This window comes from Strix uralensis, chromosome 7, assembly GCF_047716275.1.
Source record: "Strix uralensis isolate ZFMK-TIS-50842 chromosome 7, bStrUra1, whole genome shotgun sequence".
In the NCBI taxonomy this organism is placed as follows: Eukaryota; Metazoa; Chordata; class Aves; order Strigiformes; family Strigidae; genus Strix; species Strix uralensis.
Window position 1 is genome coordinate 27065562 of NC_133978.1, and position 18130 is coordinate 27083691.

The 18130-nt window shown below is 45.8% G+C and overlaps 1 protein-coding gene across 1 annotated transcript in view; it reads right to left on the reverse strand.

The window, feature by feature from the left end:
- Positions 1 to 10827, reverse strand: part of LCOR (ligand dependent nuclear receptor corepressor) — a 61409-nt gene extending 50582 nt beyond the window's left edge. The window contains exon 1 of the mRNA XM_074875096.1: positions 10733 to 10827. Coding sequence (XP_074731197.1) covers positions 10733 to 10825 — 93 coding nt within the window. The 5' untranslated portion in view covers positions 10826 to 10827. The remainder of the gene's footprint in view (positions 1 to 10732) is intronic.
- Between the last annotated feature and the right edge of the window lie 7303 nt (positions 10828 to 18130).

Genomic DNA, 18130 nt, shown 5'->3' on the forward strand with positions numbered 1-18130 from the left:
TTAGGAACAAGAACCAATCTGTTTGTTATAGGCAAGGAGTGCAGCCTCCATGTCAAAGTAGACTACAGTTCTGCAACATCTTTAACTTACAAAGTCAATTTTTAATCTAACTTGAAACTGAGTAACTTGTTGAGCAGAGCAACCTCTGAACTCTATATTCAATTTTGTACTGTTAGCGCGCTCAGTCTGTGACCTCAGCTACAGTTCCAGTAAAATAGGGTGAGCTGGAAGAGTGGTCAGGATGGAGAGACTATGTGGGCTTTGATACCCAGTAGAGCAGTGCACCTAGGAATTACCAAACAGCTTAGTGTCCACTCCATACTTCAAATACCTTCTAGTCATTAAAATAAATAAATCCACGTCCTCTTGAGACCAGAAAGGCAGTTTACCTGTTGTTTCAGGGTATCTGCCAATGCACGGCACAAAGACTACATCAGTTTACACTCGAGCCTGTGTATTCAAAGTTCCCTTCACAACCATGTAAGGGAGGAGCGCTAATGAAATCTTTAGATCTGAAATCTTTAGATACAAACTATAGCAGGAGTCTGGCCTTCACAGCAAGGTTCTTGGAAGGGAAAATACAGAAGCTCTGACTACAGGGAGTGCAGCACTCAAAACAGACCTCCTTAGTGCCACTCTAGCCTTTTTCCAGAAGTTAGCTTTCAAGTTGAAGTTTTCCAGGGTTAGTATCCAAAAATGAATATTGTGGAGGACAAAATATACTTTTAAATAGTTAGGTACGAGAAGAGAAAGGAAAGATAAAACTCAATCCTAATCTAATAGATGACTAAATATCAGCTCATACTCCTTAACACCTACAGCCACTTTGGAAAGGAAAAACAGCCCTTGTTTACAAATCATTTAGAGCAGTAATTTTCAAACTGTGGGCTCCTGAAAAGCACAAAGACCCCACGCAATTTAAACTACTGGCAATAGCCTTGTTTTTCCACAGTTGCTTCTTGCCAACTCCAGGTTGAAAACCACTGATTTAAGAGAACCCTGGCAACACACAGTTCTTCTCTCAATGGTTTAGGCTTGTTCAAGAGATAAACACAGCATTCCTGCTAAACTCAAAGATCATACACAAAACGGACCTCTGCATGGCCTGTCTCAACTGAGCACTGAAGCTATTTGCTCCTAAATCGTGGCACGCCGCTCAAGAAAAAATTGCAGAGGCACGATCAAGTGATTAGATTTTGTGAAGAGTTCACAAAAATACTCCTGTAAGATATGAGAAGTAGGTTCTTGTAGCATCTTACCATACAGTTCCAGATTATTACATTTTTATTATTTTGTATGAATGCACAGGATGGCAATGAGGACAGAAAAGTATAAAAACCAAGAGAAATGTGCGGGCAATAGTTAAGCGTTTAACCAGAAATACCAAAATTAGTGTTATACTTGCTACAATTTTGTCCCCCAAGTGTAAGCTAGAATAACCTAAAACACTTACGGGAAGCATTTCAGGGAAAAAGTTACTTTTTCCTCCTCCTAGAGACTTTGATTTTGCAAAGGCTCAGTACACTTGTCTTACACAACACATTCTGAAGTATAGATACTCATCTAAACCTACACATAACCAACATTTCGCACTTAGTTTTTCCCTCACACTTCTCCATCCTTCACTCAATCTTGTAATATTTTGAAAGACAGTAAGCTACAGTATGCAGATAAATGATAACTGCTAAGGTCACTGAAACATTCTACTTCCAGCTGAATAAGAGTACAACTTTTCCAAAAGACATTTAAAACTAGCAAGGGGCACTCGCCTTACTTAGCAGTGAGGTCAATTAGATCAAGAAATGATCATCGAAACAAAAATGCAGAAGTTTTTTCAAAAAGAAGTTTTCCTCACTGCCTGTTTTGGAAGTGAAGACTAGCAGATGGCTGTTTTTCCATAAGAAATAAGTAAGAACCTCGTGAGAAACGCCAGAAGAGAGAGTATAGTATCATATAAACTTAAGTTTCACTCATGACTTCAAAATACTAAAGAGAAAGCTAGGAATAAGGTAGCTATGCTCCTCCTTTTCTAAAGGATGTAAATGGAATCACTGATTTAAGAAGATTGCTTTGAAGTTTTCTTACATCAGAAAAGGAAATGACCTCCATGCTTTCCTATTCTCTTGCTTTTGGAGTGCAAAATGGAAGTGTTCACCTCTGCAAAAAGTTTTCTTCACACAAAGAATACAATGGCATGTTTTCAGAAATGCGTCTAGAGATTGTGGTAAAGCATCACCCATAAAGCAGCTTTCATCATTTTTGCCACAATTATGAATCTTAACCCAGGAGATGATCAAACTTGAGACAAGGTCTGCTATAACACTAGCTTATCTTCAACTTGTTCACAAAAGACAAAATAACTGTCAAAGAAGCCAAGAGCCAAGCAAGCCAGTTTGCTATAAGCATTTAAACAAAGACAGTCCATTTTGTGTATTCCAATATATTTATATATTTCTTAAGAAGCCCAAGACTGCAGGACACAAGGCACAGCTGAGGGGGCTCTTCTGGCCACAAGACTCCCCAGTTGAAGCGTACAAGCACATCATTCCAACTAATCTGTGGCCAGCCCATTGACAAAGTTTCAAAACTGACCTACATGTTTGTCCACACATTAAGCACGAGCAGAGTATGCGAGAGCTTTGTGCATATGAATTGCTGAGGAACATTTAACAGCTGCAGGACTAGCCTGTCCTGGCAAGGCAGGAGGCTGAACCCAACGTCTGTTACACAGGTAACACAGGAAGCTGGTGCCTGTCACATACAGACAGTAGCAAAGGGACCCAAACACCACACCGCTACAGACATGTGACTGACACCACTGTGTGCTCAGGAGGACAGGGTGAAGAGCATTAGCATTATGTACTGGCCTGGAAGTATTAGGGTGGAGAATTGCAGGCTGTGGGCTAAAACTTTCACATCCTTTTGTTACTGTAACCAAAGAAAAAAAGAAATTAAGAAATTAAGAACTCTGCAGCTTGACTCTGGGTTCCTCTTCCTTACTCTGGCAGTTACTCCACTTTCAAAACACGACTACCACCCTAACCTAGTAACAGCAGCGGAGGGCGAAAGACCACATCAGATAGACTCATCTACGCAATTCTCTCCAGCCAGATATTGAAACATCTGTACTATAAACATATGCAAAAAATGTTCAAAGAGAACCAGGAAATTTTTCATTAGTAAACTCAACTCAAGAGTTAAGATTGCCTGGTGGCCTCTGATGTCTTTCCACACTGCTGGATTCAGCTTCTGAAAGCTTCCTTTGTTAATGAATACTAGGCTCTTGTCCCATCCTCTTTTCTCCCCCTCTTCTCCCTCCCATAAAATATCATGGTCCTCAGGGCATAAGGAACATCCTTTGTCTCTCTGCAAGTCTTCCCTGTGCAGCCACTTCGCCACTGCTTCTGGAAAATGCAACAGGAGTACCATCTTTTCTCTTGTCTGTAAGAGGAGTAGAAAAAACAGATGGAGACATCATCTAATAGCAATTTTGCTATGTAGGAAGTGGTGTCCTGCAGAAATGATGAAACACCATAACCTTCACTTCATCTTTCATGTGCAAGCAGTGTTGATGTGTAACTTAAATCTCCTACTCAGCTCTGAGAGCTGAATTTTTTTTGTCAGCTCACCATAAAAGAACACACGATACTACACAGCAAACTGTGGTAAAAGGTAAATAACTTGAAGATGTCCAGAGAAATAATAGTACAGCATTCCTCAAGAGAAAAAGAAAGAAGCTGAAGCTCTCATTTCACAAAAGAAGCTGAGGCCACATGGATTTAGCAGAGAGAACTGAGGAACCCCAGAGGCCTGCAGAGATACTGGGGAGAGGTGGTGTAAAGCTGCAACTTTATTAATGTAGGTACTGGATGAGAGCATCCAACATGGATGGGAAAGCAAAGCCCACAGTTCATTATAAGAGAGAGAGCATTGTATAACCCATGATGCTTTGAAGAGGGAGAATGAAGCAATCTCCCTGCTGCTGTAAGTGAACACGATGCATGCAGAAATTAGCACTTATTCAGCAAAAGACAACTTGGATTTGTGCATGTGTGACAATACCAGTTGAATAGCCTCAACTCTTCATTCTCTTCCTCTCCATCCTCCACAGACATTGAAGCAAAAAAAAAAAAAAAAAAAGATTATTTTCCAGTCAGGTCTAGTCAGGGAACTGATTCACCAAGCTGCCACACATAGTTGTGCCAGCACAGAGGGGACTATTTAAGCCAGCTTAGACAGCACTGCTGTCAAACATAACCACAGTCTGTAGCGCAGTTACAAGACAGAAGATGCAAACTTGAAAATTCCCTGCCTTTGGAGGAGGCTACTGTTCCACCCTCCCCTCCCCTTCGCCCCACAGACGTGTTCCCATCCATTGCTCCAGTTGAGCTCTCCTGCTCATCTCATTCCTAACTAGGATGACTCAGGTTACTAAGCATCACCAGAAGACGACTTGGTTTTGCAGTCTTCTGTCAGTTTAGTAAAAACAAGTACTACCACCCCTTTTGGCCAGAGGTAGAGTCTACATTGGCTCAGCCCATGCCATCCAACCCTGCCCTCAGAAAACCCCAGAAGTTTTGCGTTTCTCAGAGAATTAGAAATATCCATCCCACCTTTGAGAACCAAAGCCTCATCCCCTTAAGAGTGAAAACATACATACACAGGAGTGTGAGAAAGAGGACTGGAAAGTCCCCTGTAAAATACTGCAGCAGTGTCCCCTCCGCCCCAATCAGTACGACAGGGCTACCTTTCTTTAATCCTATTAAATGCCTGGTTTTCCTCAAACCTTGCCTAAACTGACTTTTAGGAAGTATTCTCATTGTTATTTTACATTAGCCATAACAGAACACTAGCTCTCAGACCAAAAAACCCACCAAACACCCACATGACAGTACTTGTCTGGATGTAAATTAGCTTAAGATGGCAGAGCATTAAGCCATTTAAGTACTATGCAATAAGCATTTAGACAACTGAGCACAAGAATTGGGATTTCCTATCATCCATTCTTAATTAAAGTGCAGCTATTGTATTTCCGTACATGACAGTATTTGGATTATCACCGCCACACGGCACAAACTGTCAAAAAATGGCTTAAAAATTTTGAACAGTCCTTCAGGTACTCTTTTAAAATGGTGCCATACCACAAAGCTGTAAATCTGTAGTATATATATCTCTCAATATAAATACTACGAAGATTTTATCTAGTTGAATCTGGACTATTTCCTGCATGCACAGAATGGATTACTGTAATTAGTTTTGAGAAGCTCTATTAAAAGTGGATGAACTCTGAATGTCATTAGCTCTTAGTTAAAAATTAAGTCAAAACCCCTTACACTTCCTGCAGGTTGAACATGTCCCAAGAAGGAAGCCTCCCATCTTGCAGTGGTAGTTATTACTTCACACAAATTAAAATAGATTTTTGTTGAAATGTGAAACAAACCAAGTGATTTGGCCTAGTTCAAAATTTCATGTTGCAGTCACCAGAAGAACTCAAGATGGTATAATACAAAGTGATTATCAAGATTTTTTTGAGTATGCTTTTGTTTGGTTGACATCATCCCTGTCAGGGTAGAAGCTATTCTTCATTTTCAAATAGGGAAACAAGGGCAAATCTGAAGTGATTTATGAAGAATCCAAAGAGATATTTGAAACAGATCTAGATTCATCCCCCGCAGTTCAACTTCTACTGTTCTTCAGATGCATACCATCCTTCCATGCACATTTAAAAGTAAAGCTAAATATCAAGCTGTAAATTTCACTCCTTACAACTAAGGATTTTTATTTTTAAGTGACAGCTGCCTCCATTTTTTTCCTGGCATAACTTTGTCGTAAAAGGGTAATTCTCCCTCCCTGTATCCATCCTGCCAACAGGCAAAAATGTTTGTGTGTAGACCAGATCTTCCGGAACAAGCCTTCAGATACTATACTGTAAAGTTTCTGTATAATGGATATATGTTAATAAAAAATGCTGCAAGCTGCATCTACATTACATACAGGTTGAAACAAGGCAAATAGTACCACTTGCACATTTGCTAGGGACATGGCTGGGGGCATAGCTGAAACCGATACTAGTTTAGAATAGCCCTACATTTAAACTTTTACTTTAGCACTTACTTTAACTTGTTTTCTATTATTATTTTTCATCAACGTCAGGGCTATAATAAGCTTTCGCATTTTGGAACAAAGAAATACAATCTGCCCTTTGAACTAAAACTACGTTAAACATCCGGAGACTCAAGCCTACTTCCAAAACAATGAAATAACACAGCTAACTGTTCAGAAGCAGCAGCTAATTCGTATCATATACAGGCTGGAACCAAGCAATAAGCAAGATAAGAAAATGTAATAAAGATTTCGGAATTATTCAACTGTTATACACCTTCTCTTGATTAATATTAGCTTTCAATACTTCCTGATGTATCATATTTCTTCCACAGGATCCACACTTTAGTCCTAAGTATCTAAGGTCACAGAAGACCACCACTATTCAAGAAATTAGTACACAGAAACAGATCAGGTACTTAGGTTACAGTATTTCACCAGCAGCAATTATTTTTTTTAAAAAAAGAAATTACTTCAGCTTATTTTGACAGCTTAAGAGTAAAATCAACAGCTAAGCAGCATTTCAGTGAAACGCTGACAGCTCAAGACGACTGGAAATCTTATACGAATGTTACAGGTTTTCCTTTTAAATCATCATTTTGCTCCCAAAACTAGGGATCACTGCTGTAGAGAACCAATACATACCCTCCCTGCCCCCGCCCCCCCAACACAGGCTGTAATTCAGTCAGGGAGTCTCTAAGAGTACAGCTAATATTTAACAAAGGGCCAAGCATCACCAGCTAGTAGAAATGCATGCTACCACCTCAAACCATCACTCCAGTAACCGCACAGCATTACAACGCTATTACTGCCTGTATAAAAGGTGACAGGAGGGTTTCAGGGATCTGTGGGTTCTCTCCTCCCTCAAACTCTCCATTCCTTAGCTGATCTGATCTCATCAACCATTTCCCATCCAGCAAGCGTCTGAACAGCAAGTGACCGGAGGCTGGGAGAGGGGAAAAAAAAAAAAAAAAATTAAAAAAATAAAATCATCACATACATTTGTCTCTAGGTATCTGGTTTTGGCCACTGAGAAAGATGCTAACACTCAAGACTGGTACAGAGAATACATATGTCAGCATCAAATAGTTATCATCTTGCATACCAGGTCTCTAGAATCAAAGTCCTACACTGGCATCAAGACACCGTGCACCACTCCTGGCTACCCTCCTACGCTGTGGTTCAACAGCCCCATGCATCTCACTGCAAAGAGAGCTTAGACACCCCTTCTCCACACTTTCCTCCACCTCCGGGCCTCAGCATGCTGCCCCCTCAGTTGCACCACTGCATCAACAGAAATGCTCACAGAGCTGTCCCCCACCAGCAGCAGCACCTCCCTCCCTCCCTCCAAAAAAGGGGCTTGAAATGCATGACAAGAAAGGAAGGTTTAAGCCAGATCAGTTCCCTGAGCCACCTCCCACAAAAAGCTGCGCTGGCACAACCGAAGGTGCAACTCTGACAGTTCAAGACGATCTGTATCTTTCTTGCTGCCTTCTCACTCTTCCTTTCCACAGCTATGCATTCTCACCCTCTTCCCTGTGCTAGCACTGGTATTTGCTTGACCCAACAGCAAGCCAGTTCAGGGAGCTATACTAGCAGAAAACTACTCTACTCCCTCCAAAAGATGATGTTTTCTGCTAGCATAGCTACCCTGAATTTGCTCCCTGTGGGCAAAGGTGGTCAGTCCTTCGGCCCTCCTGTGTTTTTGCTCCCCTTGAAAGCACCAAACTTAGTTTGACAAACTGTCACGAAACCACAGTCCAAAGGAGCAGCCTGCTGCAGAAGCAAGAAACAAGAGGGGAAAGTGAATTACTTAAGCCATTTTTATTGCCAAATACACTCGTTCAAACCACAGGCTTTATTTTTTCTGACTACCGCACTGTGTATGACTTTTCAGGGAATGATGCTAACACAGAGAATCCCACACACCTCAGATTTACCTTCAGAACTAAATATGAATGGGTATTTCTGAACTAACAAGAAGGATTTTCCCATACTCTGCCTCCCCATATTTATCTATCAGTATTTATTACAGGAATAAATTCTTTGAGACTTCTACAAACGGCCACGGTGAAACATAATGCTACATCGTTTAACAGGTCAACTTCCAAATCTCAAGGAACATTGTCAAAATTCACTTTAAAAGACAACAGAGATGGATTTGGGGCAAGGTGCTAAGATCACTGCATAATTTCAGCTGTACATCCCGGGCTAGTGCAATAAACCTTTTATAATTGTGTGAGAAAATACCAAACCAAAAAAGATAACACATTTACATGACCCAACAATTTATGCAAGATTCATACTAGGAACAGGGCAGGTCCCGAGATCTCATAAAGTTGATCAATTTGAGGTTGAAACTATTTATGACATAGTGCCATCAAGATAAAAGTCACATAGCACTGTTAAACTTTGGACTTTTTTTTTTTTTAAATGGTTTTGTACTTTACCTCCAAAAAATCCCAGTGTTTAACAGTGTTCACAATATCTTTTGTTAAATACACACAGAGGGACTTTCACAGAGGGAAATCTTTTGGAGGAACAAAACTTATATCAAATTTAAGCATGAGGAAGAGATATGGAAGGGATAGAGGAGAAAGCAACTTCTCCAGGAGCTGGCAATTTAAATGGCTTTAGGGAAGTGGAACAGGGTGTGTATGACTGGGGGTGGCGGGGGGTGGTGGTGTTTGTTTTAAGTTTTAGCACTTAGGGTTGCTAAGAACTTTAATAACGTAGCGTTTTCCTTGAGTCTGTAGATAGCACAGACTTCTCTAGCTACCAAAAATTTTCCCAAAGAGCAGCATAATGAACAGACACAATTCTTGCATTTTACCCCAACACAAGATCTTGAACAGCAGCTTTAAAATTGTCCTTTCCCCCCCACCCGCCCCTTCCTTTTCCTTCCCCCCGCCCCACATTTACTCCTCACAGCTATCTGGTTAAACGCTGAGCAGCAGGACAGCTCCACTGGAAGACTTGAAGGGCCCAACGACAAAGCAGCAGGGATCGAGAGGAAGACAAGATGACATGCTGCAAGTAGGGAGTTTAGAAAGGACTAGAACAGGTGATCCCCAGGAGATGAGAAAAGGAAATAGGAGTAAAATAAATCTGGTTCAAGCAGAGGTGGAAGCCAACAAAATGTTCCTAACGTAGCAAAGCGCGACTCAAAACCCCATAAACTGGATCTAGAAGCATCACTAATCGGTTGGAAAGAAAACCCAGCACTTTTGTGTAAAGGCTGAGTTTCTCAGCAACATATTGCCCTTGAATCACTTTATGCTTAAACAAGTTAATTGCTCGTATTAATCTGGGGTTAACAAGCATCTAGCGCATGCTTTTATATTACAGAAATTTAAACATTTAGATGAAGCCAAAAATATACATGGCAGCAGTTACACCTCCTGGTGTAACCAAAAATGGTATTTCAAATCCCTGATAATGAACTAGGATGCTGAGCTAACTGACAATAAGAGGTTTAACTCTGCACACAAGGAACTAAAGTGAATCTGTGAATGTTATTACAGATTACCTACGCTGAGCAGTCACTAGCAGATTATGGCCATATTTGCATATTTAAAAATAAATTGAGGATTTGTGCTCAATTAAAAGGAGGAGGCCAAACAAGAAGAGACATACCAGTGTTCTGGTTAGAGATTTTTAAGATTACTCTGGAAGTTCACAGTCTACTGTTGTCAAACCTATTTTACTATCTTTGCAGACATGCACCAAATTCCTGGCCTAGAGCTGGCGGTTATGTGTATTTTGGGACCCATAGAAAAAGCCTCGATTTCTCACTAGGGAAAGAGAAAAGGGCAAAATCTGTATTTTGAACGGAAAAAGTTACTCGCGATGAAAGGGCGTCGGGGACTTCTTTTTCAAAAACCCCAAATATTCGATTGCAAGGAGCCTGCATAACAACAAACGCGCACAAGAGAAGAGGGAAAAAAAAAAAAAAAAAAAAAAAAGGGTGGAGGGGGAGAAGAAGAGAAAAGCAATCACACATCCTTTTAACCCCCGCGGCCCCGCTCCGGATTCACGGCGTCAATCCGGCACCCCGATCCACAACTTTCCGCCGGCCCCGCCGCCGTGCTCCCCGCCTCCCCGAGCCTCCCCCCGCGGCTTCTCCCGCTGGGGCGCGGGGCGGGCGCGCCGCCGCCGGCTCCGCGGCCTCCCTCCCTCCTTCCCTCCCTCCCGCCTCGGCTCACGGCGGCGGGCCGGGGGCAGGCTGGGCCGGGCCGGGCTCGCTTCCCGCGGCGGCGGATGGGCAGTGACAGGCGGGCCGCTCCCCGCCGGCGGGCGCGGCCCCGGCCCCGCCGTAAACAAGTTTGAAGGGGCCGCGGCCGGGCCGGGCGGGGAGGAGCGGGCGCGGCGCTGACAGGGGCCGCACAAAAGGGCAGGGCAGGACCCCCCCTCCCGGCGAAGGGCGGGGCCCGGCCCGGCGCCGCTCGCCTCACGGCGGCCCGCGGCAGCGGGTGGCTGGGGGGGGGCGGGCCCGCAGGCCGCGGCGCCGCTCGCCTCACGGGCCGCCCGCCTCCCCCCACCCCCGCCGCCGCCGCCGCCCGGTGGAGCCTCCCCCCACCGCCACCGGGCCCGGCCCGGCCTCCCCGCCGCGCCGCCGTCCCTCACCTACACAGTGAATGAGCTTGTGTCGCCACGAATCGAGCTGGTGGCGGACGCCGCGCCTCTCGATGGAGCACTGCTGCCGCCCGCACGGGCTCGCCATCTTCTGGGCGGCGGGCGGGGGTGGGGGTGGGGGCGGCGGCGGGCACGGCCAGGGGGGCAGGGACGGGAAGGAAGGGCCGCGCGCCGCGCCGCGCCACGCCCACCCGCGTCAGCGCCCGCCTCGCGCCCGCCACGCAGGCGCCGCCGGGACGCGCCACGCCCCGCCCCGCCCCGCCGCCTGCCCCTTCCCGCCGCGCGCATGCGCCCGCGCCGCGGCCTCCCGCCCCCCCCCGCCACCTGCCCGCACGTGCGGCGCCGCCGCACCCGCCCGCTGGGGGGCGCTGTGTCCGCCCCACACCCGCCGCCTTCCCTCAGGGCGCGGGGCGGCGCGGCCCGGGGCTGCACCCCGGCGGGAGCCGTACTCCGGCCCGGCCGGGAGGCTGCGGTCCAGCGGGAGCTGCCGCCCCCGAGCAGCTGTCCCTCCCCTGGGGGAATGACGCACCCCAGAGGGGTCACTGCCCCTGAGGGGACATCCCACCCCTGAGGGATCACCGTCCCCTGAGGAAGGAGACATCCCACCCCTGAGTGACTGTCCCTCAGGGAGCATCCCCCCCAGATGGGTCACTGTCCCATCCCACCCCTGAGGGGGCCACATACTTTCCTGTCAGGAAGAGTTGAAATCTCCGCGTCTGCTCCACAGTGTAGTTTAAAACACCAGGTCTATCGGTGGCCATGAGGAAAAGGAAAGTCACTCGGCTGCAGCAGCTAAAAGGCCTCCCCGTACTGATCCGGCAGTGACAGCTCCCTGGCACAGGCACCTCCTGTGTTTTAGCGGTATCCATTTACCCTTTACGCCACAAGAACAAAGACCTTCCTCCAGCGTGAGCTCAGACCTAAGGGGGTTGATGATGCAATAACTATTTCTGATGGCAAGCGGTGAGCGCAGTGACAGGCAAAGGAAGGCGTGGTACTGCCTGGTGCCTGTGCAGGAGGAAAAACATCTGTAAGCTCAGGGGATGAGCTTGGAAAGGTGAAATGTGTTACCCCAAACCCTGCTGCAAGGCCAGAGACAAAGCCCAGGAGTCGTGGCCTTTATTCCCTCATCCTAACCACTGGAGTCATTACCCTCACCTTGCCAAGCCACAGGTGGTTAGGGAGTTTGAAAGGCAGAAGGGTCAAAGCTGGCTGTATACAAACATGGTAGTAGGATGTCCCAGATAAGATACTTCCCATGGAGACAGGGAAGTGTTTAAGCTGCTGTTCAGGTGCAGTTGCAGTAAGCCAGCTGTCCTATTGAAAGGGAACTCCAAGAGGCACAGAGCAGGCTCTTGGGGCATGTAGGTAGGAGAGCAATGAGCCTGTCCTACAAAAGAAGACCAGGACAGCTTGGTTTGGCTAGTCCAGCGAAAGAAAGCAAAACCAAGGTGTGATTGCTCTGGTGGTGTACTGGAGAAGCTCTAGTGGGGAAAGAGTGTAAATTCCAAGGGCAGAGCTATCTAAAGCCCAACTGATGGTAGTATAAGGACAGATTACTAATTGGCTCTTAATACCCTCGTGGAGAAAGTCAGAGGATGGTTTCTAACTGTAGGAGGTGGAACTTCCCAGCAGACAGCAACCAGAGTAGCAAGAGGCGAAAGCCTGTTTCAAAATGTAGTTTCCTTGTGAAGAGGGCAACATGAAGCTTGTTTTCATGAGCAGAGCAGACAGATTTAGTGACCAGGGAATCCCAGTCCTGATTTGAAAGCCATTAGCGGCGGAAAGAAGGAAAGCATGACCTATGGAGAATTTCTCTGCTACAAACAGCAGGAAAGCTCCTTGGGCAGCTCTGTTCAGGTATGATCCCCTTAGCTGCACCTCACTCCAGTTGTAAGTGATATCCTGGTCTTCGTTCCACCCATTTTTCAGTGTGACGAGCCATTGGAGTCTACATGTCTTCATTTCCAGACTCCATATGTTGGCAGCGGGTCATCTTCCTTCCACTCAAAGTCCAGACATGCCTCTTGCTAGAGCCAGTTCAAAAGTCTGTTAGGCACTGTACTAACCACAGAAGAAGTACTTCTTCCTGAGAGGTAGAAGATTTAAACAAAAGGATTGCAACATGAATACTCCAGACTCCAGCAGCGAACTTCTGTCTGCAGTCTGGATGGTAGCTAGAACAGCAGGTGGACAAGCTGCTAGAGAGACTAATGGTTGCTGAATTTGCATCTTATCAGGCCAGATACACCAGGACTAGTGCCTGCCCACTGTGGTCTTCACAAGAGCCTTTCTGCAAATTCTTCCTTGCAAAATTCTTCTCTTGCTCCAATATGCACAAAATAAACTTTATGGTGGTGAGCTTGCTGGCAGCATGGCTACTGGCCATCAAGCTGTCCTATTTCCTTGGGTTTTCTGCACTCAGTTTGCATCCCTGCTGTGACAGACAACTGCATCATATGATGCTGGTCTTAAATGTATCAATCTCAATTTCAGAGCAAGTTTGGTTTCTTGCTACCGCTAACTACTTTCAGGAGGCTTCCCCCAAATTTCCCTTCCCTAGTGGCTGCAGACCCACTCCTCGCATACCGGCAGCTCATGTTCCCCAATCTACTTACACCCAGGCAGTGCTGAAATGCCCTTTTAAGCATCTTTTCTCCCTGGCCTGCCCCTAACACACTTCTGTGCACAGCCCCCATATGGCCCTCCTTTTTCTAGGGTGGACAAGTTAAATTTCCATAGTTCCTCCTTCTGTGACAGTTTGACTATTGCCCAGATGGTATTAGCTGTCCTTCAGCATGCCTGATCAGTTTTGAACACACTCTTCTGTAGCAAGCATGAACAGAATTAGGTATGCTTTTCCACAAAGCGCACCTGCCCTCTGGAGAAAGTACCTTGCCTGAAAGTCACATCCTACAACTTTGACTCATGAGCCTTGGTGGCTTTAACTCTTCTGGTTGTGCCCTGCAGCTCTATCATCTGCCCTGAGGCTGGAGGTTAGCACTCCCACGGCAGAGCTAGCAGGAAGGAAGCGTGTGCTGGCTAGCACATCTTGCTGTGGTTATACTATCTCTAATCTTGAGCCCCAGCAATTATTAATAGAGAATTCCAGTTTTGCTGTTCTGTTTTTTTGCAATCCTCTGTTCCTAGACTGATGTTTGGATAGCAAACTCCTTGAGATAGCCCCATGTTTCTATTCTGTGTTGGTGCAGCACCTACGAAAAGGCTTCTGATCTCTGACTGGGACATGTATGAGAATTAATACATTTTCCAAACCCTGCTGCCCCCACGGGCTTAATCACAGACTGTTAGCAAGGTAAGTGCCAACAATTTGGATTTCTTACCCACCACCAAAGCAGAGAGGAAGAGGATGAGGAAAGCATGAACCAGAGGATCCAGTACATAAGGCAGGAGAAAGTGCTTGAGAGCTAGAGGAAGGGAACGGTACTGTAATCTAAATAACAGTTTAATTCCACAGGCCTCCTGTGGGGAAGGGCAAACAGAGGGTCGAGGTCCAGTTAAAAAAAGGGCAGAAACATCTGGAATTGTTAGCCAAAATTTTTGTGTTCAGAGGGATGGAGGAGAAGGGTGTAAAGAACAGTGGGACTGACCTCAGGAGACCTGTCAAGAGCGACCGCTCAGTGAGCAGTCCCGACTATACCAAGGCAAGGGCTGACTTGATCCCAGAATTAGGCTTGACCAGGTCTGATACACAGAGTTTGCACCATGCTGCCATCAACACCATCAGACTGTTTTGTTCAAACCAAAGTGGATCCACCATTTTCTTGGCCAACACCATCAGCGGGCCTCAGCAGCCATTCCTCCGCTCACTCCTGCAAACACTTCAGCACAAACTCTCTAGATGGGACAGAGCTTCAGCCTCCCCCCGCTTCCCCACCAGCCATGAGACTTGCTACAGTGGGAGCGTTGTTTTTCCCTCGTTTCACAGTGGCTCCCCTTTGATGTTAATTGTTTGCAGGCAAAGCTTAGTGGAGAGCGTAGCTGTTCTCTGGTTCATCTGCTGGTTACTACTGAGCTGCCCAGACCAGTGGAGAAAATGCTTTGATGTTAATGAGCTGCAGACAATTTCACTTAACACCAAGCAGGGCCTGGCATCTCAGAGGTAAGACTTTCAAGGCAGATTCTACAGCAAGTCTCTCCAACATCCGTTTTGCCATAGGAACAAAAAATACTCAGAAAGCCATTGGAGCAGAAAGCTGTCTTCTCACCCAATTTTGCACCACATCCAGTATCATTACAGCCCCAGAGATGCCAGAGGCAGGGAAATAGCGGGAATAAAAAATGGCCCCATTGAATTGCATGGCCTTTATGGGATTTAGTGGAAGCATGATTTACCCCCTCACCCCACAAACTGCCTGTCTCTCTGGTCCTGCAGTACAAATACACAGAAGTGGGAGAAAAGGATGGACTGTAAATTGCTGATTTGCAAGAGACTGGTTCCTGTGCGGCTGGTGCTTGAGGCAACCCCGCTCTGAAAGTGGTACTTTCTCCACCAGCACAGCAGATGTCTGAACAAAATGGGCCAGCTGCAGTGAAGTGAGACTTGCATAGGCAGCCTTGGACTATCCTCTTTCTTAAGTGGATATGCCAGCAAAACACTCTTCTGTAGATCTGCTACAGGCAGCAGCACAGTGCCAAGTGCTTGCAAACCTACAGGTTAGCTATGGGTCCCCTCAGGGATGGGGTATAAAGCAGCAGCTTCCCCAGCTTCAATCAGCCTTTGCCATGGACCCCAGACAAGGAGGTTGTGACTCCTCCCTAGGGTAGCACCTCACATGCTCAAGGGAGAACCCAGATTAGGCAGAGCTCTTGCTGTGGGGAGATGGTGTGGGAAGCAGGCAAAGGTGAGAAAGAAATCTGCCCAGTGGAAATGTGAGGTACCGCAGTCTCAGGGAGCCAGCATTGAATCATGAGTACCAACAAAGACAAGTGAGAAAAAAGGCACAAATTCAATTCTGTAACCCTCTACCAGTCATCAGCAAAGTATATTTACCATATCACACAAACTCTGCTTCTATCCACACACTGTGAGTTTTTGAATGAAGAAACAAGTGACCCAGTCCTCTGGGGAGCCCCCAGCTAAGCAAAACCAAACACAGACTACGTCCCATCAAGTAGAGCAACAAATGAGACCTCACTGAAGGTTAAGGAGAAACATGCCTTCTTCTGAGGTATGCAGCTTAATTCCAATATATTGCCTTTGTTAAATGATTTATAGTAACAAGAGAGAGATATTATCGTCTCAGTTTTCTTGCCAGGACAGGATTGTTCCCTGTAGCAAACCTTGGATTACAAAGTCAAAATATTGCAAGCCAAGACCAAATGTGTGTCCCAGGCCCGTGCAGGGAGGAGCTCACATAAATGTGTGTACTCCATCCTACACTGAAAGAAAACCTAATAAGGTAGATTTTTTTTTTTTTCCTGAAATTAAGAAAGAAAAAGCGACCATCACAGAGGAGACCATGACTGATCACAGGCCAAGGAGACAACACTGCAGTCTGGAAAGTCTACCCAAATCAATGGGAAGACATGAAACTAACCTTTGACAAGGCATTTGGCACTTGCTGTGCAGCAAAACTCACTCCCCAAAGTCACTCCATCCAAGCAAAGGTCATGGCCTGTGTTTTGACGCTGTGGATACAACTGTACATCCTGCAAGAGGTGTGACTGGCTGAAGAGAGGGGGTCAAGCTGAGGATAGCGCAGAGTGACACTCACCATGATCCACAGATAGTGGGAAGGGAAACATTGTGACCTACACCACTGGGCAGTAAGTCTGCAAACCACTGTGGAGTGCGCATGGGATGGTTGAAGAGGGCAGCAACTGGATCCCTCTTCCAGAGGGTTTTATTGTCATGTGCAATAGCAGCTTCACTAGAGATGGACAGACTATCAGCCTGAAAGCAAGGGAGATATTCATTAAGTTTGGTATGGATTTCAGTGCACGAGGCAATGTGTGGACAGTAATTGTAATATTAATGTAAATAGAAAGCAATAGATTTGGAAGATGGACAGGAATAATCTGGGGTTTACAGCAGGGAGTTTATCCCCATTAAAGGAACAGGAAAGCTGGAGGGTTGAATAAATGGACTAGAAAAGATCACCTTTGTAATAAAAGAAAGGGTGCGTGCAGCAAGGTGAACAGTAGGTCAACTTGTAACTGTTTCAAGGGGATGAGGAAACATTCACCTGAAACCAGGACAGAGCGGAGTTGTCTGCAGCAAATATGACTTGAGGTAGTTCTTTTATCTTTATCAGAGGCTAAATGTATATAACGCTATACCTGCAAAAGTCTCAGGATGGGTTTAAAAACAAATAAAAAAATCAAGAATGGGGATACTGTAGGAAGATAATAGATAAAGCCTTTCATTTACACACAGATGCCTTCCAAATCCAAATAAATACATACAAAACCCTCAAGATGAGAGCTGCTGATGAATACAACACTGAATATTTTTCCACTTGGGATGTGTCCACAGGGTTTTGCAACTGCCCTTAGCAAAGCAAAGCATGGGATTGCAAGATCTCTTTTCCTTAGACTGTTGCTGGGGCTGCATCTGGCACCCATCACGACCCAAAGAAAAGCAGACTTGGTTCAGCTCTGCATGCTTTGCTCCAGTGCTGCTGTCCCTTGCACATCTGAGCATATCTTCTCTGCATGACACTTACATTCACACGAGGCAGCACGGTTGGTCATACCCGTGTGTGATTGATGAACCATTTTGCTGCTAAAGGAACAGATAACTGCTGGGTTCTGCTTTTCCTCCACTCAAGGGGAGAGTATCTTTCGTCTATGCCACTGCTGACTGTCAGGAAATTTGCAGGAACTTGATCAACTTTGGTCTGATTCAATCAAATTTGCAAGATTGGTGGCAATCGCAGTATAGTTGCAAAGCTCTTAGCAGGGTGATTAGCAGACAACACAGTCTTGTGAGTGTCAGTTCATTAAGGAGCTTGCCCAAAACTATAAATGCTACAGAAACAGGAAGCAACAAAACGTTAACTCAACCAAGCATGCGGGTAGCTCACAGGAAGGCTTGGTCCGTCCTAGAGACCAGGAGAGAAGCAAGGAGAACAGGCAGTTGCACCTTTCAAGCTTTCCACACCAGCAACCTGACAGGTTCAGTGTCACCAGAATGAAGGGTGCAAAGAGTTTGAACCTTAAGTTGCTCATGAAAGAGCCCCAAACCTAATATACTACGACAATAAAGGCAGTGCTCAAGAATGGCTTCAGATATTGGTGTCCTGCACTCACAGCCATGTTCAAAACTACGCTCAATGTTAAATGTGCTTGTGGTCAGTGTGAAGGCACAGAGAGATGCCTGAGGCTCAGTGACAAATGACTACTTACGATAGCACTTGCCCAAGAACTT